The sequence below is a fragment of the Castanea sativa genome, chromosome 4 (assembly GCF_040712315.1).
Source record: "Castanea sativa cultivar Marrone di Chiusa Pesio chromosome 4, ASM4071231v1".
NCBI lineage: Eukaryota > Viridiplantae > Streptophyta > Magnoliopsida > Fagales > Fagaceae > Castanea > Castanea sativa.
This window is the reverse complement of record NC_134016.1, coordinates 36,359,514-36,381,281: the sequence shown is the minus strand read 5'-3', so window position 1 is coordinate 36,381,281 and position 21,768 is coordinate 36,359,514. Positions and strand designations below refer to the sequence as shown.

The 21,768-nt window shown below is 36.6% G+C and overlaps 4 protein-coding genes across 5 annotated transcripts; 2 read left to right on the top strand and 2 right to left on the bottom strand.

Moving 5' to 3' along the window:
• LOC142632038 (ribulose-phosphate 3-epimerase, chloroplastic) lies at positions 1–5,045 on the top strand. The gene is made up of 10 exons (XM_075806463.1): positions 1–311; positions 1,693–1,807; positions 2,009–2,149; positions 2,235–2,348; positions 2,752–2,830; positions 3,518–3,627; positions 3,724–3,780; positions 4,283–4,352; positions 4,456–4,564; positions 4,806–5,045. The coding sequence occupies exons 1-9, from the start codon at positions 199–201 to the stop codon at positions 4,503–4,505; spliced, it is 849 nt and encodes a 282-aa protein (XP_075662578.1). The 5' UTR covers positions 1–198; the 3' UTR covers positions 4,506–4,564; positions 4,806–5,045.
• A 771-nt stretch (positions 5,046–5,816) lies between these two features.
• Positions 5,817–15,513, bottom strand: LOC142632036 (NEP1-interacting protein-like 2). Of its 2 annotated transcripts, XM_075806461.1 has the most exons (5): positions 15,122–15,513; positions 7,953–8,131; positions 7,438–7,521; positions 6,369–6,527; positions 5,817–6,129 (listed from the first exon to the last, which is right to left on the bottom strand). In XM_075806461.1, exons 1-5 carry the CDS (start codon positions 15,228–15,230, stop codon positions 6,007–6,009), a joined length of 654 nt encoding a protein of 217 aa, XP_075662576.1. In that variant the 5' UTR covers positions 15,231–15,513; the 3' UTR covers positions 5,817–6,006. The 2 variants fall into 2 exon arrangements, with proteins under 2 accessions (XP_075662576.1, XP_075662575.1); XM_075806460.1 differs by lacking the exons at positions 5,817–6,129; positions 6,369–6,527; positions 7,438–7,521; positions 7,953–8,131 and adding an exon at positions 11,832–14,565 and having other exon boundaries at positions 15,122–15,260.
• Positions 7,994–10,310, bottom strand: LOC142632037 (putative pentatricopeptide repeat-containing protein At1g74400). Its single transcript, XM_075806462.1, has 2 exons — positions 8,766–10,310; positions 7,994–8,131 (listed from the first exon to the last, which is right to left on the bottom strand). Exons 1-2 carry the CDS (start codon positions 10,169–10,171, stop codon positions 8,089–8,091), a joined length of 1,449 nt encoding a protein of 482 aa, XP_075662577.1. The 5' UTR covers positions 10,172–10,310; the 3' UTR covers positions 7,994–8,088.
• A 1,099-nt stretch (positions 15,514–16,612) lies between the features above and the next one.
• On the top strand, positions 16,613–18,697 carry LOC142630927 (pentatricopeptide repeat-containing protein At5g66520-like). The gene has a single exon (XM_075804994.1). It carries the CDS (start codon positions 16,726–16,728, stop codon positions 18,373–18,375), a length of 1,650 nt encoding a protein of 549 aa, XP_075661109.1. The 5' UTR covers positions 16,613–16,725; the 3' UTR covers positions 18,376–18,697.
• The last annotated feature ends 3,071 nt before the right edge of the window (positions 18,698–21,768 follow it).

Here is a 21,768-nt window from a genome sequence, read left to right as displayed (position 1 = left end):
ACCGTATTAAACTCAATGTTGAAAGGTTAGTGAGTCTGTTCTTCAAAAAAGAATTGGTGAGTGACCAGAGAGAGAGAGAGAGTGAGAAAATATAACCAGACTTTCTCTCACTACCTAACCGTTGAGGCCTCAGAGAGACGCCTATTCATATATACAAAGAGAGACACACAAAGAGTCACAGAGACAGAGAAGAAGAAAATGTCAACAGCTTCATTGTGTTCATCAGTCCAATCCCAGATCAATGGGTTTGGTGGGGGTCTTAAGCCTCAAAAACAGTCTCTTTCTCAACCCAGCTCGCTCACCTTCACAAGGTATGGTTTACTTTGACTTGGTGTGCCTTTTCTTCTTGGGATTTCTATTGGGTGTTGTTGTTTAGTTGAGTTTTGGAGGCTAAGATAGAAAATTTGTGTTTTTGAATGAGACCCTGTTCAGAAATGACATAGTTTTACACTTTTACAATAAGAACCATGAATTCTTTAATGATTTTGAGAAATTTATATTACTGTAGTATAACTGTGGATAGTGATGGAAGCAACTTTTTCTGGGTTTGAATCAGTTTGTCTTCCTCATGTGTCATTAAAAGTTGTAGTCAGTTTGATTGAAAGCTTGTAGTGGCTAAAGGAACAATTTTGTTGCTTACTTGTTGGTGATTGTGTTTAGCTGAACTTTGAATCTGTTATTGTTTCATCAATGAAATGAATTAATTAGGTAAAAAAAATTTATTGTAAGATAGGAAGGTATTTCCTCTGCCCATTTAACTAATGATTTAAATAGGCTGTCTTCATTTGAAAGGAGAATGTCAAGAGGTCCATCTAAGGAGGAATAATTAGATGAAAACCGGATTGTTCTATATCTCAACTTTCACATAATTTTTTTTCAGATACTAAGGATTTGCCTCTTAGGTTACTGTGCCAACAAGTTCATGAGGCAAGGGGATCTTCCAATTAGGGTAGTTCCTTAATTTCTGGTTTTTCTAATTTCAAACCGTCAATTTTAACCCAAGTGTATTATCCTTCATAAATTTCAAGCTAATGTGGGCATCTCATTAATATTTATATTTTCACTCTTCCTATAACCTAGACCACACCATTGCCTTTTGTTTTGAAGTTATATATGATATTATCTCTCTATATGTGCACAAATTTCCTTTATTTTTGTTGAGTTTGTATGTATATTTATAACACTAAGAAAATGTTTAGCTGCAAGAATCTGATCTGCGCACCTTGTCCCTGAGTTTTAGATCAAGCCCTAGCAGCCAACCTAGTAAAGGGGGTTATTTTAGAGGACTCCAAAGGCACTCTATGAAATCCTCTGCTCATATCTGATGAAAAGAGGCCAGTATTACGACTGGCCTTTTCTAATTTCAGTGAACAATAAGGATTTTCCAGAGTGGCAATGTCCGGATAGTTGTTGTTCTATTGAAAGCTTCATTCAACATGTAGAAAGTCTGCATATTTCAACCGTGCAATTATGTTTCAGACTTTGGTAGTTTGGTTGTTAAAATGAAAATGTTACATGTATTTTGGTTCGAGGTTCATTCATGTTCAATTAAGCACATCTGTGTTTTCTATGAGGGAAGGACTTGGTTTTGGCCTAGCTTAAGTTGAATTTTCCAGCAAAAGTTTATTTGAGTTATTCCAGAAGATGATGGTCTATTTCTGATATACATTGCTACTTGTTGTCTGATTTCAGGAGAAGATTTAGTACTGTGGTGAAGGCTTCAGCTCGGGTTGATAAGTTTTCGAAAAGTGATATCATAGTTTCTCCGTCTATTCTCTCGGCTAACTTTTCAAAGTTAGGAGAGCAGGTTCAATTTAGCACTTTGATATTTGCCACCATGCTGCCTTTTGTTTTTCTATAAATCCAAAGAGTTATATGTACCTGTTTGAATGCCCACCCAGCTTCTTAATTCTTTATAAGTTAGATACTCTTAATATTTGTTAAGTTTATGGCATTTAGTATTTGGTTTTCATGGATGTTGTTAGCATTTCACTCTCACTTTATCTAGGTAAAAGCAGTGGAGTTGGCTGGTTGTGATTGGATTCATGTTGATGTCATGGATGGTCGTTTTGTTCCAAACATTACAATTGGACCTCTTGTGGTCGATGCCTTACGTCCTGTGACAGATCTTCCTTTGGATGTACATTTGGTAATCTTTCCTTCTTTTATTTCTGCCAATTGGGTCATTATAAAGTCCCCAGAAAAATTGCTCATATGGAATCAATATCCTACAGATGATTGTGGAACCTGAACAGCGAGTGCCAGATTTTATCAAGGCAGGAGCCGACATAGTCAGTGTTCATTGTGAGCAAGCTGCCACCATCCATTTGCATCGCACAGTTAATCAGGTATGATTTTTTCTTGGTCTGTGTTGATATTTATGTGTGTTATAATAGTGATACAATCAAAACATCAGTATAAAGTTTTGTTTGTAATATTTGGTTCTCTGAACTACCAATTGGAAAGAGAGAAGGGGTGGGGGGGTGGTCTCTGAATTCAGAAGTCAGGTAATGTGATACATAATCCAGCCTTGAAAGTCTAAGCTCCCAAATGAGATGGGCAATGTCTTGATTTCCATCATTCTTGTTTACTTTTCTGTATCAACTTGTTTGTTTCATTGCTCTGCCAGGTGAGGGAGAGAGAGAGAGAGAGATAGGTGGGGGTAGGGATAACAAATCTTAATTGGAGATTCTTTCCTAGTTTCAGTGTTACTACTTGCACTTTTTAACTGTATTCTTTCTTATCACCCAGATAAAAAGTTTGGGAGCCAAAGCCGGAGTTGTCCTAAACCCTGGCACTCCACTAACTGCAATAGAATATGTCCTTGATGGTGAGTTCATATCAAGGAGTTTATTTTCTTTCATTATTTATTTATTTCTATGCAATATGCTTATCCAGAAAGTCTTTAATGACGTTACAGAAGGACCTTATCTTATCTGGCCTATTTGTTTAGGCTTGTTCCTCATTCCAATTTGTTATTTATTGACTACTAAGGTAAGGTGTGGACACATGTCCAGCCTTGCCTATGGGCTATTGAACAAGTCAGGAACCATTAATTAAAAATGCTGAATAACTTGCGCAAAGTGGAGATGAACAAATAATTTAAAGTCATTTGGGACAGACAAAGTAGTGTAATATGTTTTTACCATGTAGCTTCCAAACAACCAGTTTAATTCCTATTTATTTTGAGGGACAAAAAATGTACACATTGATTGCAATGGGGATGATGTGGGCAAGTGACCTATGTAAGATAACACTCGATCATTTTGGAGACTTAAATGACATTTACGGTCACTATCCCCTTCTGATTTATCTACTTTGCAAACAAGATTTTTTTTCTCTTTTCTTCCCTACTGCTTTTCTCCCTAGAAAAATGCATTGACTTCAGTAGTGAAAAGTGAGTCCAAGCAGAAAAACAATAGATAATGCATAGCAACCTTAAATCAACACAATAGTACATTATTTGGGAATTATCTGGCCAGAAACTATGGAACTAACAATTTTAGCATGTTAACAGTGGTTGATCTGGTCTTGATCATGTCTGTAAACCCTGGGTTTGGTGGGCAGAGCTTTATTGAGAGCCAAGTGAAGAAAATCTCAGACTTGAGAAGAATATGCGCAGAGAAGGTATGGTTTTCCATTCATGTAAATTTTGATATGTCTTATACATCTTATATGAACTCCAAAGCCATTCACATTTTGTTGTTTTATTTATTTTTGCAGGGAGTGAACCCATGGATTGAAGTGGATGGTGGTGTTGGTCCCAAAAATGCATATAAGGTGTCCAGTCTAAATTTATTCTTCCTTTGGTCAACATATGAACTTCAAGTTATCTATGGACCAGCCTTCTAGTAATTATTAAAAAGTTATTTGAATATGGGTCAGAGGAACCTATGTAAATCTCTTGTTACCGCATTTTAAACACAGTGGGCTGTACCAAAGCTATGTTATGTGACACTTAACCAACCTTGAGGGTGTCAGAACACATTAGAAAAACTAAACAAAAAAATTAGAAGAAAGAAAAAGTATCTGTTCCTTCTCCTTAGCTTTTGGAAACTTTAGGACACTCAATTCATCTTCATTAGGCAACCTCTGGAATTCTATAATATTGTCATGTTAATTCAGATCATTAAAACAGAGGATGAAAAGATTTTAAGGGAAAAACATACTTTTCTTCAGTTTCTGGGATTTGGATCTTCAAAAGATATTTTGTAGTAAGTTGCACAAAATCCTATGGATTCATTTACAAAACCAATTTATAGTTTTTTTTCCACATTGACAGGTTATAGAGGCTGGAGCTAATGCTCTAGTTGCTGGTTCTGCTGTCTTTGGAGCCAAAGACTATGCTGAAGGTATGTCAAAACCAAACCTTCATTAGTCCAAAAAATACAACTATAATGCTGATAAGTTGATGTACTGAAATTATTTTTGTTGCTTGAATTGACTATCTTCCAGCTATAAGAGGTATCAAAGCCAGCAAAAAGCCTGTAGCTGTTGCAGTGTGAAATGACCTCAAGAAGATCATATTTAATGCAACTTGCGATAATGTATTCTTTATTTCCATGTATGTCACCTTCTCCACATCATTAAAATTTCTCAATTAGATTCTGAAAATGAGCTTCGCGGTCTGTTGTTGTCAGAACTTGGCCACAATTCTGTTGTGAATTTGTATGATGCACAAACCACTATATGGGCATCAATTAGTTCTATCTTACCTTCATTACAAAGTGATCTCGAGAGCATAATTTTTTTTTTTCTTGGAACTTACTCTATTTAATCTGATCATGGTTTCTTCATGCTTGCAGACAATACGCACAAATCAATAAGCAGCGTACTGCTAGCTTTGAGTTGTCAGATGTGCTATAATTTCCTGCAAATTCTCTTTTCATCGGCGATAAAGTTCTAAGAAATCCAATATGCAGTGGGAGTACCACTATGGGGCATTGTTTGTATACCATATCCTTTACAAGGATTAATAATTCAAACTTACTCAAAACCCTCTGCTCTGTAACAAATCATTAGTTCTATTAACTTCCTTTCTGTAATGAACTTTTCTTGTCTTTTCATTTTTTATTTTTTAAAGATCAGTGAAGGTGTGACGCGCAAAAAAAATCGGACTGATATTACAGTTGGTTAGTTTACATAAATCATTAAAAATCATTTTTAGTCCAAGGCAAAGCACTTCAGCAGATTCTGGACAAGAAATTCGCTGTAAAAAGCGTTGGACTAGCACTGACCTGAGGCGTTGGATCAGAAAGTACCAGCGGCCTTAAGAAAATAAACAATTTTTAATTTTAGTTACAAAGCATTTCTATGTTGGATGCAAGGCAAAGATTGAATAATTATTTCTCTATAGATAGTTAGCCTTTTATGCCATAATTTGTTGTCTTGACAACATCACTTTCACTTTACCAAATTGGTGGTCATTTTCCCGTCTCATTTTGGAGATTTTTTTGGAAGGCTGGTTAGGATTAGGGCTTAAGAATTGCATTGTTCACTGCATTACTAGAGCCCTATATTTGTCCATTTTATACTCCATACCATCCTGATTCATGAATCAAGTCCATCATACGAGCCACATCCTCGGACCCTTCTGTCATTCATGGAATTCAAAAAGATCGTGAAGATAGAATATTTGATCAGTCAAATGGCTCAATAAGCAAAATGGCCTTGAAGGAGAGGCCAGTGAAGTGGAGTATGATGCCTCCCTCTTTGTGTTATATGCGAGTAAGGCTATACTTTGATCGTATCTGTACTCTAAAGGACCTTTCTCAAATATCCAATCATATAATCAAGGCAGACATGCACACATAGAATATTTTGAAACTACAGTATTATATACTTCAAAATACTAACTATAATACAAAGAGTACCAGTATCCCAACTCTATACCTAACCACAATACTTGCAGACTGTCTAAATCTGTGGGGGAAGCTATATTTTACAGTAATCACCTTCAAATTACAGACACCTTATATCTACACAGAATCAGGATCCTATACGAATTTATACTTCCTGTCTGCATACAGGACATGAACCATGTTTGATGAGCCATCTGTCCACACATTTCAAATGAAAAACGTGGTGACACTGGGGCAAGGTTCTTGCAGTTTCTCCTACTTCAATATCCTGCAAAATACGCATTTATTATTAGGGTTGTATTGCTAACATATTAAGAAACTAACTTTACAATTACAATAAAGTGAATTTGATCTTTCAGATTTCATATGTAATTATTACTATCAATTTTCATTGGTAAATTAGAGAAAAAGTTGAGAATTGATCATGGAAATACTCATAAACCACAACTGCTACATAAACAAGAAATGACCATTAAAACATCCAAATCTTCACAAAAAGAATAATACCTGCAAACATATCGTACAACATATACTTTGTGCTGCCTTGGTTTCCTCCACGACCATATGGCATGGTAATCTCTTCAATGAATCCTCTGACAACCCTCTGGGTGCAACCCCACCATAAGTATCATGAATCTCATCATAACCTATATTAGCAAAGCTAACCTGCACATTCCAAGTTCCAACAAAAGAAATATTTTAAAATTAACACTCAAAAAAAAAAAGTTCAAACCATCTATGAGCATTATAACCAACTTATAAATATAATTTCACTAAAGCCAAAACACCCAAAAAGAGATTATAATCTACAGAGTACACGAATTGCAATATGAAGTCTAAGCACAGCCTCAAAGAAATCCCAGAAAGTATAGAGCATATTGTGAACAAATTTTTTACCAACTGCAGGGTACGCTAATTGCAATGCAATGCATGAAGAAATCTGATAACACCTTAATTCTTTATCAAAATGTCCTGACATGAAGAGTGAGTTACATGGTGGAAGAATATACAGCTTGATTTGTTTCACCAAATATTGGGACTTTGATTATAGAATAGTTGGTTTGGGAATGCAAAGATAAAGAACATTAAAACAATATAATGAAGAGTATACATGGTATAAGACAAATAAGGTGCCAGATAACAACCCTCTTACCAATAATATCAAATAAAATATAAAACCAATTAATTTTTATGAAAAAGGAGACTCTGCTTTTCTTTTCTTTTTTTTAAAAAACCCTACATTATTTTGTCAAAGTTCTATATCTTGCAAAAAAGAAATGATCCAGAAAAGGGTTAGTACAAAAACCAAAATAAAGAAAAACATACTGAGCACAATCATTATTGAAGAAGTCTACTGATTAGCATTTCATGACAAAGTGGACATGTGCAATCTGGAAACCAAAATTGACAGGTCATATAAAACAAGAAGCCCACCCACTAGATACATCCCACCCAACAGAGCATGCATATGAATATTAATGAATTTAAGATGCATATTACAAATAGATATTTCTAAGGAAAGGAGGAAGAAGGGGGGGGGGGGGGGGAGGGGGGCGGTTGGAATATGTGTAAAAACCTGCCAATGGTAAGCAGTTAACATTGCTGGTGTAAATTGTTCCTCCATAAATCTCCCAAGAAAAAGCTCCTCTATGAAATCTGCCTGGATCCAAAAGGAAGACAATTGGTCTATAACATGAATTAAGACAAGGGACCTTCCACCCAAAAAAAAAAAACTCATGAAATGTGAAAGGGGTAATAATAAGAATACATGTTTCACCAGTGGGAAGGCAGTTGCTCTTTAGCAAAAGATTAATATGAAAGCACCTCTACAAAATGAAACTCTATGAGATGACATGTGAAAGAATGAATTCTCCCTAGAAGGGTTGTTCATAACCCCATAAATCAGGGCCGCAAAGTTTAGGTATGGTTCTATTGCTATTCCACTTTTCAGTTGAGAGGCTAGGGTTTTCAAACCATGATGACTTCACCTCTAAAGGTGAATCAAGTCCTATCTTGGCAGGTCATAATTTTATGACATGCAAACAGCACCAGAGAAATCCAACGCAAACAAACAAAGCCTAAATAACAAACCATTGAAGATGAGCTCCTTGACCCATATCGTTCTAGACACCAGTAAGCACGGGACGCCTCCAGAACCTCTACAGAGAGCACAGCCCCAGCAATGGCACCAAGTCCAGCTCCACGGAGGATGCCACTATCAGAAGCCTTACCTGCTAGAGCACCAGCAATAGCTCCTGTAAAAGCTCCAGCTACATAAAGATAAATTCAGTAGATAGAGTCAGATAAAACTATAAGAAACAAAGGTTTTTTTTTTTGGGGAGGGGGGGGGTGGTGGAGGGGGGTGTTGAGTGGAAGAAGGAAGTATAGGATTCCTATATAAAAGTGAAAAGGATTAATTTGCTTAATAAGATGCATCCATACCTCATAAACTAGGAAAAAATTGATAGCAATCAGCTAGTTGTGAGGCATAAGGATTATATACATATTAATTCTTGATTAAACAGAGAGAATTGAACAAGAAAAAATTTCAATCCGGTTTCTTATAGAGTATTCTCCATATTTAAAACCAAAAAAGAAAAGAAAGAAAGAAATTTAGCCAGCAATAACATCAAAGTTCACCTATGCATAGCAGTACTATTAAAATAAAATTATTAAAAATAAAAAATAAAAAAACCAAACTAAACCCACATGCTCATTTAGAATTTGAACAAAAACACTGAATTCTAAATAGCTCAATTCACTCCAAATCAAACAATTTCACTACAATCTATAACAAGCCCTTCTAAATAGCTCAATTCACTCCAAAAACAACCAAAACCATAAGCTCATTTGACAACTTTTGATGATCAATACTTTGTTGTGCTTGAAAGCTCCAGAGAGTACCCAAAAGATTTCATGTTGATAAGCAAGTGCTTGAGAACCGTATAAATCTCAGACCTTAAAGGATGATCCTCATCTGCAGCAACAAATTCATTTATTTCAGTTCCCACCTCAATTAAGCTGCAACCAGGAGACCTCTGCTGCTTTATATGATGTCTGACAACAATTTTCTGATCCCACATGCCTTTAGAAGCATAGATATTGGACATGGCAACATAATCACCAGCATAGCCAGGATCCAACTCAAGCAGTCTACCCCGAACTTCTGTAGCAACCTCAACATTTCCTTTGAGGGTACATGCACCCAAAAGAGTCCTCCAAACCACTGCATTTGGCTTAAATGGCATCTCTAAGATAAATTTGTATGCTTCATTTAGGAGCCCAGCTCGGCAGAAAAGATCCACCATGCAACCAAAATGAGACTCTCTAGGCTTTAAACCATAATCCTCGCTCATACTTTTGAAATGTTGTTTCCCTTCCTCCACTATCCCTGCATGGCTACAAGCCATTAGGACTCCAATGAATGTAACATCATTTGGGACAATTAAAGAACTACCACAATCACCATGCCTCTTGTGCTTCCTACTGTTCTTGTTTATTCCTCTCATTTTTGAAAAAAGTTTAAGAGCTTCTTCTGCTTGTCCATGAAGCGCATGCCCTACAATCATGGATGTCCAAGTTGTGACATCCTTTTTTTTCATGCTATCAAACAATCTCCTGGAAGCCACAATGTCCCCACATTTTGCATACATGTTAATGAGAGAATTGTTCAAGGATAAATCTATATGAAGCCCTTCTTTACGACGAATGTAAGCATGAATCCACTCTCCCATCTCTAATGCCCCAATATCTGCACAGGCAGAGAGCGCAACAGTCAACGTGACATTATCAGGCTCCAGATTGTCCATTTGCATCTGCCAGACCAGCTTGAGAGCTTTTTGAGGGTTTTTGTTGTCAACATAGGCAGAAATCAAGGCCGTCCAGCAAACTATATTTTTACAGGTTATTTCATCAAACACACAATGTGCATCAAAAAGATTCCCTCCTGCTGAATACATATTTATCAGAGAAGTTTGGAGGTATATGATGGGCTCAAACCCAAATTTTATGATGAGGGTGTGCAATTGTTTTCCTCCGGTGGCAGAATGCTTCTGGGTGCAAGCTTTGAGGACAAATAAGAATGAAAAGCTATCAATTGTAGAAGGGCTTTTTCTCATTAGCTCTCTAAAGAGCAACAGGGCCTCGGTGATGCAATTGGAGCTAAGGTACTTTTTAAGGGCTTGGTTTGCTTTTGGTGGCTTGAGATAGGTATGAAGTTGAACTTTAGGATGACAAATTATTGCAAATAATTTGGTCACCCTTGTTTGGACCAATGGGAACCTTTTCATATATCTCATGATATGTGTCATAATATCAAAAACTTGGGTCCATTTCCTGAGATAAGGAAGTTGAACTGTAAGCAATGACTGTGCTTGATTGACACAATCTTATATCAAATTCACTCCAATACCTATTCTGGCAATCAAAAGGTCAAGCCACATTCCCGTTGACAGGCAAGGTGATTGACAAGCCACACCAGTCTTCTATTTTATTATCAACCCTATATATAAAAGCTATGTGAATTAAAAATGAAACTTCTCCCCCCCCCCCCCCCTAAAATTTTAATATTTTGGATTTGGACCCCTAACGTTACATAGTGTTTTGATTTGAGCCTTTCCATCCATGCCCGATACTGATGCGTCCGTTAAATGCCACCTAAACCTGCCATGTATGCTAGTTGGGCCAATTAAAACAAGCCATGTCAATTAAATATCATAAAAGAACTTTAAAAAACTAAAAAAAATTCTCTAAGATCCAAAAATTATGCCCACTAAAAATAAAATAAAATAAAATAATTTTTCATCCCACCATTTTCTCAACATCCAAACAAAAACTCTATACATCACTGCAAACGCAATCAGTATTCAAGAAATCCAACAGTAAGAAATCCAAAACAAACAAAAACCCAACATAAACACAATCACTACAAACAGTAAGAAATCCAACCAGAAACAAGTAGAAAATCAAGCTATGTAGAACCAAACAATCACTACAATCATTACATTTTTTTTTTTTTAAGTTTCTAGGGAACCAAATGGAGCTCAAGATTCCAAAACGGCAAAACCAAACCAATGTATTGCCAAACACTCAAATTAAATATGCAAAAATTATGATAAGTTTGAGGTCAAGATTCATAGGGGAAAAAATAAAGAGAGAGAGAGAGAGACCTAATGCCATTTCAACCACCACATGCGGTGATTCAACCCCAAAGATAGCAACCAAACCAAAATACCCACCCCCCAAAAAAAACCATGATATCACCGAATGCACTTTTGAACCGACCCAAAAAATTTTAAACCAAGTTAACCTATCGAGTTGTGGATATAGGGGTTGAGAAACTGATTTGACAAAATAAGTCGCCTGAAGCTTAACCTGTCACTCAACCCAACCATGTTGGGTTGGGGAGGAAGAACCCATTGCCGAACGAGGAGAAATGACAACTCAACCGATAGAAAGTCCATTGGTGTAGGTCTGATGCGGTTGAAACCGACAATAGACGACAACAATGGGCGATGAAGGCACAAATCTGGCGAAGAGATCTCCAGATCTCCACTCAATCTGCAAAGATATCTCTAGATCTCTACCAGATATAGGCAGAGATCTCTTGCATTCCCTTTCGTCGAAATTGGTGGATTTCTAAACTCCTCACAGAATGGGTGTGTCAAATTCCAGTGTGGAAAACCCCCCACTCAACCCAACAGACTTGGGTTTCAAAGCATTTACTCGCAGCCAACCACCACATTCAGTTGAAACCAGCCGAAGCTCGTTGGGTCAGTCCAAGTCAAGTAGGTGAGTCAAATCTTGCTTTTGTTTGGACAGTCCTAGCCAGGTATTTGTCAACTCAAAAGATAAAGATTCATAATTGTTCATCTATACTTTTGAATGTTCAATTATTATTTCTTAGACTATATATTCTCATTATACAGAAACAATCCCATTAGCAACAAAAATTAAATGCTAACATCCATATGAATGAAAAATAGTTCAAAGAGCATTTATTCCATTGTAAATTCCGAAGTCTCAAATTGCCTCATTTGAATCATAAAATCCAATTCATGTGCTAGTATTACACCAACTATTGTGCAGTAACTATACATTGAATTGATGTTTGAAAAAGGAGATATAAAACTTTTCAATGGGTTTAACTCAGCATAACCTAAAGGATATATCACAATTCCATGCAAGCCAAATCAATCTAGCATGTTCTCTTTACACAATTGATTTGGAGCTCTTCAAATATAATTGATCCACTTGGAGTTGGGATTTAGATCCTCAATGAAACATCCAAGTACGTGCACAACTCCTCGAGGTTGAAGAACCTTCAACAAGACAATCATGGACAAGCACTCAACCAATGCCATAATTTCTATTTCCACAATATAGAGAAACAATTGCAATGAAACATCAACATCACTTATTGTTTTGCAGGTTGCAAAAGGGAGAGATGAGTTGTTGTGCATCCTCTCATCAGCCTTGCCAATTAGGAGTCCTTCAAAGAATATCAATCATCTTGCTGAGGAGGTCACTACCCACAACTTGATATGTTGTCCTTATTCATAATTGGTGCTTCCTCTGACCAAGAACAATCATGGCATAGGACCTAATTCAAAACACCAAAGTCAAGTAAATCCTCAGAACACCTTTGAGCTGATTTTAGGTAGTCATTCGCTCGATAACCCTTTGCCAAAACTTGGTATATGACTGCATTTGGAATGATACCCATCTTAAGCATATCTGCATGCAACATCATCACATCAAGCACATGTTTGGCTTGGAAATGCCCCTGTAACATGATGATGTAAGTGAAGGCATCTGGTCTCAAACCATAGCATCCCATATCTGAGAAAATCTTAGTAGCCTTGAAAATTTTTCCATCACTACACAAACCTTGAATTATAGTTGTATATGTCACATAATTTGGGGAACAAAAGCTTCTATCTGTTCTATTGATTTCATCTCTAGTGGAACCAACTCCAGATATCTCCAAGAAAAGCTTAATCGCATCAGAAACCCTTCCATCTTTATAGAGTCCATCAATCAAACAACTAATTGTGAATACATTGGGGGATAGACCTGCCTCTTGCATCTCTTTGTGCAACCGAAGAGCCTCCTTCATGTTACCAATTTTACTATGTCCATCGATCAAAGCTGTGTAAGCAACAACATCTGGCACAATACTTTTAATTACCATTTCCGAGTACAATCCCATGGCAGCCTCCATGTCTCCCCTCTTGCAATAACCATCAATTAGTGTAGAGAAAGTGATGACATTGGGTTCTATGCCCATTTCAGTCATTTGAGAACACACTTCCAAAGCCTTCTCCATATTTCTTTCTTTACAATACCCATCAATTAGTGAGTTGAATGTCACAGAATTAGCAAGGACTCCCTTTTTTGTCATACTGTGAAAAAGATCATCTGCTTCTTCCACTCTACCCAAACTACAGAGACCCTTAATAAGTATACTGTAAGTGAAGACATCTGGTGAAATTTCAAGCTTTCCCATTTCTGATTGCATATTCATTGCTTCAGACAAGTTCCCCACCTTACAATGGCCATCAATCAAACAATTATACACATAAACATTAGGAATAACACCAAACTTAGCCATGAATACAAAATAATTCTTGGCAGTCGTCAGTTCACCCAATTTACAAAGTGCATCTATTAAGATACCAAATGTAACAATATTTGGCCACAAGCTATTGCCAAGCATGTCCTGATACAAGTTGAGAGCTCTTTTAACATTGGCCATTTTGCAATAACCATCCATGAGAATGTTGTAGGTGTACAAATTAGGGAGCACGCCAGATTCCCGCATCAACTTAAAGACACTTTCTGCTTCAGCCATTTTACTCACACTGCAAAGGCCACGTATAAGAGTTGTGTATGCCACAACCGTGGGTTGGATACCCTTCTTAACCATTTCATCAAATAACTTGCGTGCCTTTGGGATATCACCTTGACCACAACACCCATTAATCAATATACCATACGTGACTACATTAGAAGCCAACCCACGAGACACCATGTCCCCATAAATTTCCCACATAGACTCAAATCTTCCAGCTTTAATCAACCCATCCAAGAGCGCATTACATGTTGGCACTGCAGGCAAAACTCCAATCTTCTTATACACCCATAGGGCTTCCTCCACAAGACCCATTTCAAAAAACGCAACAATTAACACTCTAAACACATTGGGAGTGTATTTAGAGCTTTCTAACCCATTAAGTTCAGTAAAAACAAAATGACAGATCCAGTAAGGCTTGCGAGACTTTTGAAGCTTCTGGATGAGGTCTTTTATCAAGCACCTTGCCTTGGTGTACAATTTGGCCCCAGTTAGGACGTGAACGATAGCAGTATAAGGTTGAGGATTCTTGGCTGGGTTTATTTGTTTCGAGACGGCATTGAAGCACCCAAGTGCTTCCTCAGGGGTTCTGCAACTAAGAATAGTGTTTGTGAGATTACAAGGAGACAAAGATATTTGCAAAGAGGATGACGACAAAGACAACGAAGAAGAAGAAGAAGAAGAAGAAGACAGTGATGAACAGAATGTTCTTGAAACGGCTCTTCGTAGAAATTGCATCGACATTGCTTAGTAGAGAGGGGGCTCATCCATCTATTTGCTACTTGTAGTCTTCTTGTTACTACATTTCTTCCTCAAGCTCCCAACTGTTATACTGTAGTTTTTTATCAAGCACTGTACATGCAGCACTCTCCATTAGTAAAACGTAGAATATCTATTTATTTTTGGATAAATGATATCAGTTATCCAAAACGCGTAGAAAGTTCTTTTTTTTTTTTGGATGACATAGGAGAACTTCACTTAGATTAGTTGCACTCGCAGAGCAAACTGTACAATAATCCTCACTGTTAATCAAACACGTACGGGCAATAAATACAAGGAAACAAAAAAAATTTCACAATCTTTTCCACAACTGTTGATGTGGCATGTTGCAATTGATGCTAATAATTGTAACAGTGGTAGGTCTATGCTAAAGTAAGCAGAGAATTCAAATCAGCTAGTTGCGCGGCATAAGCACTAAATAGATATTAATTCTTGATTACACAGACTATTCGCCAAATTCACATTCACCTATGCATAGCAGAACTATTTATAAAAAATAAATAAATAAAAAAATAAAAAAAACCCAAACCCACATGCACACTTAGAAATTGAACAAAACCCAGAATTGTAAATAGCTGAAATCCAAGCCAAATCAAGTAAATTTCATTTCAAAATCAAAATTACATACCAAGAGCGAAAAGGCCGGTAAGAGCTCCGGAAATGGTGCACAGGAGCCAACGGGCTACAAAATGAGAAGCCCTGCTAGCACCATCAAATTCAAACCCCACATCCTCCATAAAAACGCAGACTACTACAAGAGCTGTGACAGCCGAGATTTAAATTCATTCATATATAAATAGATATAGATATATATACGGAGAGAAAAGAATTGGGAAATGAAAACGTAGGTTTTGGAATTTTGTTGAAAGGATATGAAAAGAAAGAAAGAAATAAAGGGCCTAGATTTTGGGGGAAATCTTCGAACTAGAGAGAAGCTGGGAATTCAGGGGCCAGAGGCTCGTGGATAAGGCATAAAGATACACAACTTTGGGATTTTTTTTTTTAAGTCTAGTTTGGTAGAGTTAAAAAAAAAAAAAAAGTGAATGTGATAAAGAGATTTTTTTTTTTTTTAAAGAATTTTAACATGCTTCTTATTCGTTTCTATTATCCGGCTAAGACATTAATCAATTTTTAGTATAGGCTAAAATTAAACATTAAATTTCTTATTCAATCATTAAAAACTTGAGTGGTTGAACTACCACAAAGGTAAAAAACAAATTTTATGTTACAAAATGATTTTTTTTATATACAATAATTGACAAGAGCTTTGTGATTCAAATGATCTATTAAATTTCAAACTACACACTTAGGGTTAATGACATTTTGATTTTGTCCTTAAGGTTTAATTTTTTTTTATTTTTTTATTTCAACTCTTAATATTATGTAGTTTTTTAAAAAGGAGTATACATTAGATTCTTCAATTAGTTATATTTTTTTTGCAATTCTTCAATTTAAATTGGAAAGCCTAACATTAGGATTTGTCTTTTAAATATATATATATGATAGTGGTGGATTAATCTATGAAAGTAGTGTCTTAATCTTTAGTTAGATTAATCCACACTTGAGACACCTTGAAAAACCCATAGGTTAATAATGTGACTCAAATAGATTGAACCCTATACATTTGAGTCACTCTCTAGAGTCTAGATTAAATAATTAATATGCCCTCACCTAAAAAAGAAAAAAAAAATTAAGAATGCAAGTTGAGATTTGGGTTAATCCCAATCAGTTTCAAATTTTTTCAAAATTAACTAACTTGATCTCTAATCATGATGAAAAGAGAGAGAAAATGAGTAACGATTTAGGATCCAAGTTGAGTTTATGGATAAGTTTTCAAAAGTTTTTGACCTAATTGGTATTAATCTAAACCTCAACTATGTTTACTATATTTGATTTTCAACAAAAAAAAAAAAAAAACTATGTTTACTATATTTTATTCAAAAATATAGTAAGCACACCACCTATATATCCCTATGGGCAATATATTATGCCAAATTGAAATCAGCCATTCGTTTGATACTTCCTGATGTTGAAGTGGCCTAAAATAGCCTAAATAGCCAAGCATATAGCTCCACTGATATCTCTCATCTCATTGAATTATAAAAAAGAATAAAAAAAATAAAAAAAAACCTTATTCGGAAGTGGAAGATTGCTCAAAAAGATATGGACCATACATGCATTGTCTGGAAGGTTGCTTTTACTTTAGTTTTGGTTGACCCTCATCTGTTTTAAATGTTAGTTGAAGAAACACTTCCCGCCAATCCAAGTCCAACAACATGCTCCAGAGCCATTCAACAGCACCTATTCTCTCTACTACAGAGCTGCAATTCCCTCAAAAAGCTCTCTCAAATCCATTCCCAAATACTCATCAACGGCTTCACCCAGAAGAATTTCATTCTTGTGAAGCTATTGTCATTCTATGTAACTTCGGGCAATCTCACACATGCCATCAGAGTTTTCGAAAATATCGGAAACCCAAGTGTCACCGTTTGGAACCAGATGATTAGAGGGTATGCTCACAGTGAAAATCCCAGAAAATCAGTTGAATTGTATTGTAGGATGGTGGAGGCAGAGGCTGAGCCTGATGGGTTTACGTTTTCGTTTCTTTTAAGCGCTTGCGCGAGATTCGGGTTGTTGAGAGAAGGGGAACAGGTACATGGAAGGGTTTTGGCAAATGGGTATTGCTCGAATGTGTTTGTTCAGACGAATTTGGTTAATTTGTATGCGATGGGGGGAGGGAGCAATGGTTTCGGGTATGCACGGCAAGTGTTCGATGAAATGGGTGAGAGAAGTGTTGTGAGTTGGAATTCGTTGCTTGCAGGGTATATCAGGTGTGGGGATGTTTATGGGGCAATGAGAATTTTTGATGAGATGCCGGAGAGGAATGTTGTGTCATGGACGACCATGATTGCATGGTGTGCTCAGAATGGGAGGTGTAAGCAAGCTTTGAATTGGTTTGGTGAGATGAGGAGGGCCTGTGTGGAACTGGATCAGGTTGCGCTGGTTGCAGCGTTATCAGCCTGCGCTGAATTAGGAGATTTAAGTTTGGGAAGGTGGATTCACAGACATATTGACGAGAGGATGAATGTTGGGAACCAGCCATTGTTGGTGTCTTTGAACAATGCACTCATACACATGTATGCAAGCTGTGGTGTAATTGATGAAGCTTATAGAGTATTCAAGAAGATGCAATGGAGAAGCACTGTTTCTTGGACAAGCATCATCATGGGTTTTGCAAAGCAGGGACGTGGGGAAGAAGCTCTTACTGTCTTTCGGTCCATGCTATGCTCGGGAGTGACTCAAGTACGACCTGATGAAATAACCTTCATTGGTGTTCTGTGTGCCTGTAGCCATGCTGGATTTATTGATGAGGGTCGCCATCTCTTTGAGAGCATGAAGCAAACTTGGGGAATTAGCCCAAAGATTGAGCATTATGGGTGCATGGTTGATCTCTTGAGCCGTGCAGGTTTCCTAGATGAAGCACATAGGCTCGTTGAGACTATGCCCATTAAGCCAAATGATGTTGTTTGGGGTGCTCTCCTTGGTGCTTGCAGAACTTACAAGAATGCTGAACTTGCCTTCCACGTTGCAAAAAAATTGGCAGTTGAGCTTGACCCTGATCAAGCTGCAGGGTATCTGGTGCTCTTGTCACATGTGTATGCACTAGCTAAAAGGTGGCAAGATGTTAGTACTGTGAGACAGAAGATGGTTGAGACGGGTGTAAGAAAGCCTCCAGGCCGAAGTTGGGTCCAAATTAACGGAGTTGTTCATGATTTTGTGGCAGGTGACAGTGCTCATAAGCATGCACCTTTAATATATGAGATGCTTGGTGTGATCAACAGACAAGCCCAGCAGGATGGCTACAAACTGGAGTGGATGTAACAGAGGCACTGTTGGATGCTGAGGAATAAGCAAGGAAATGAGAGGAATTTGGTTTTGGCTTTTGGCAAAGTTGCTCTCCGTTTAGTAACATAGACTCAAACTCATTCAAGCATCCTAATTGGAGAACCCATCACTGTGGGGAAACAGCTTGATTCCTTTGCTGCTGATCTCTCTTCTCATGTACATTCACGAACCATTCCAAGCGCTTGAAAGATAGGTCCAATGAAAAGATAACCACGGTTGTCATTACATTATTGTAACATGTAAACTAGAATTGTCATTATAATTAATAGATCAATCATTCTTTGATTTCTTTCAGTTCATTGGATTTGACTTATTTGATCATGCATCTTGTATAGATAGTTATTCTGCTGTTACTACTTATCTGCTTCTTAAAGTGCCAAATCTCTTTGCACGACAAATTTACTTATTTATTATTTCAATTTTGTTCCCTGAATGCTCTGCTCACAATCATGATACAAATATAAATCGGTGTCTAAAAATGTGAATAAGAAATTATTGACAAAATAGAAATGTTGTCTTCATAGACATGTCAATTTACACAATGCATCATGAAAAATTAAAAGGTGGGCATTGGATTGAGACTTTTATGTTTTTATATTGCTGGGCAATGTGCTTCATGTGATTCTTATTAACGAATTATTACTAGTCACCATGTTACCTTAGTAACGAAACTAATATCTTTGATGGGCCCAAAAACAAAAGATCTCTTTATACTTCTGTGTGGTTAAAAGAAGTCTCTCACCCGCTCATGCTTTTGAATACAACTAAGTGCTTCATATGTTTGTCGTTCATTATTATTTTCACATTATTTACCAATAGAAAATTTCTGCTCACGTTGAATCCTATCACAATTAAGGTGTTTGTAAGTAGTGATAATTGAGATGAATAAATACAATTTTTGTCTTTAACTAAAAAAATAGCAATTTGGCTTTGATTCAGTTGGGTTTGCATTGAATTTAGGATCTAAGAAAAAGAAATCGTCAGACCAATGATGAATAATATATCAAGAGCAAGTGTACAGTTTCCGTTAAGAGTGACACACTGCATTGAACACCAAAATCTTTTTCAGGACCTTATTTTGACAGGACAAATGTCTGTTTATGATGGGATAGTGATGAGTAACATGAATAATGAATGACAATGCAATCGACCAAAAAAAAAAAAATTTCAGATTAACAAACAAGATTTGACTGAGCTTCCTATTCTTCTTCTTTTTTCTCATTATTCATTGAAATTAAATGCCGCATTTAGCCCTTCATCGTTATGGTATTATATACGTACGGTCAGAATATCCTGGGATATTGTCTGGGAATTTTGGAACCTAGAAGTTGGTATATTGGTCCATGCACCAACACTGCCTCATCCGATATTCCACGCGGAGTCCATCTTGTAGGTTGTGTACACGGCAGCTACGGCTTTCTTTTTGTATGCTGAAGGCATTTTTTATTTGGAGCTCTGATCATATCACCTGCCCTACTGGTTGTATAGATTATAGAGTACTCTGCCAGCCACCGCGTATGAAGGAAAGGAGGGAAAGTGTAAAGAAGAACAACCATTTCCATTTGACTTTGGCTCTTTGAAGTGACGGACTTGGTTAGGTAACATGTTGTGTTGCGTGCACGGCTTCTGTTTTCAACTTGGTCATGTCCAAGGACCAAGACTAATGCATGAAGAACACATATTACCAGAGATTACTGATTAGGTAGAATAATAAAGGAATTTTGAACTTCGATCCTTGTTGATGGCTTATTTTTCTGGCCCAATTCCTTTGGGCCTTAAGGTACTGTCCAAACGGACTGGATGGTGGCCTTCTTTTGGGCCAAAAAAGGATGTGTGAGACAAGGGTCTATTTGGGCCAAAAGCGAGGTAAGTTTTGATACTTTCGTTTTACTACCGTACGGATACACTCAATTTCATAACAAAACATACTGATTTGGTTAGCTCAATTGTGAATGGTCAACAAAAGTAGTAGTCCATGTAAACATAAGTGTGTAGAAAGTATCTACCCACTCACAGTCATCCATATCAGGATGTTGTGAAATTTAGTAGAGGAATTATTGTATATGTTCAGCTGGTCTATGCCTTAAGTTGGCTCTTGGTTGGCTTTGGAACCTACAAAAGAAAAACTGTCAGTACCAACTAGTACAATAGTTAGAAATAAAGTTTGGATCTTACAAGGTATTGGAGTGAACAACAGGACTCTAAGAAGATGAATTTTCAAATTACAAATGTAGACTGTGACAATGAGTTCAGTTCCAGTACAGAAACTGAGATTAACCCCTTGCATCACAAGTTTGACATTGAATTGCATATTAAAATGTTCTTGAAACATTGACCCAGCTAGTTCACTTAGAACTTAGAATAGAGCAAAATAAATGTGTCATTAATTATAAATGTTCAAGGTTTGTTTTTCATTTTGCATTTACTATTTACTGAAACTTAATATGTATATTTGTACCATTAGACAGAATCACATGAGTGAAACTTCTCATACATACCACTTGTATGGTTGAACATTGTTTGGGATCTTTGTTTTGGAAGCAGTTCCCGTGAAAGAAGTTGACCTGGATGGAAGAAGATGTCAAGTAAAAGAAGATTTACAAAGCAAAGGGAAGAGAGTATGAGAAAGGCTCTGTGAAAGGAATCTTGGAAGAAACTTTAAACACTAAGGAATGCTTCCAACAAAGAAGTTGTATGAGGAATTTGCAACTTTTATCTGAGATGAGGACAGAAACCAGTTAAGTTTGCACTTGAGGAATCCCTGAAGCAGAAATGAAGAGATGCAATTAATAAAATCAAAACCTTGAGCAAGTTTAACATCAGATTTTCCATTTTAGTAAGCCACCCAATATCTTAAAAAAAAAAGAATAATATCATTATTTATACAAGAAATTTGAATGAAGCTCCAGACCATTTACCCGCTCTGACTTGTCTACCCATAAAGATACAGAGCATTAAAATATTACATCAATTTCCATATTCACATTCATAAGACAGATAAACAGTTTGCCATATCCCTTGCCAAAGATGAAATTAATTATACAAAAATGATTTTGAAATTCTTGATCATCTCTGTGCAAATAGAGGCTACACATTATTCCACATCAAAAATAGACCACCTCACTATTCCTTTAGTATTGTACATAAAAAAAATTGCCGGAACAAGATAGAAGTACCAATAGAGCTCATTTTTTAAACTTTAAAGACTAAAATAACTCATTTGAAATATTACGAACTAAAAGTGTTCAGCAAATAAACTTTAGAGACTAAGGGTCCGTTTGGATAGAACTTATTGCTGAAAATTGAAAGTTGAAAACTGAAAACACTGTAACAAAATAATTTTTAAAAGGGTAAAAAATATTATTCATT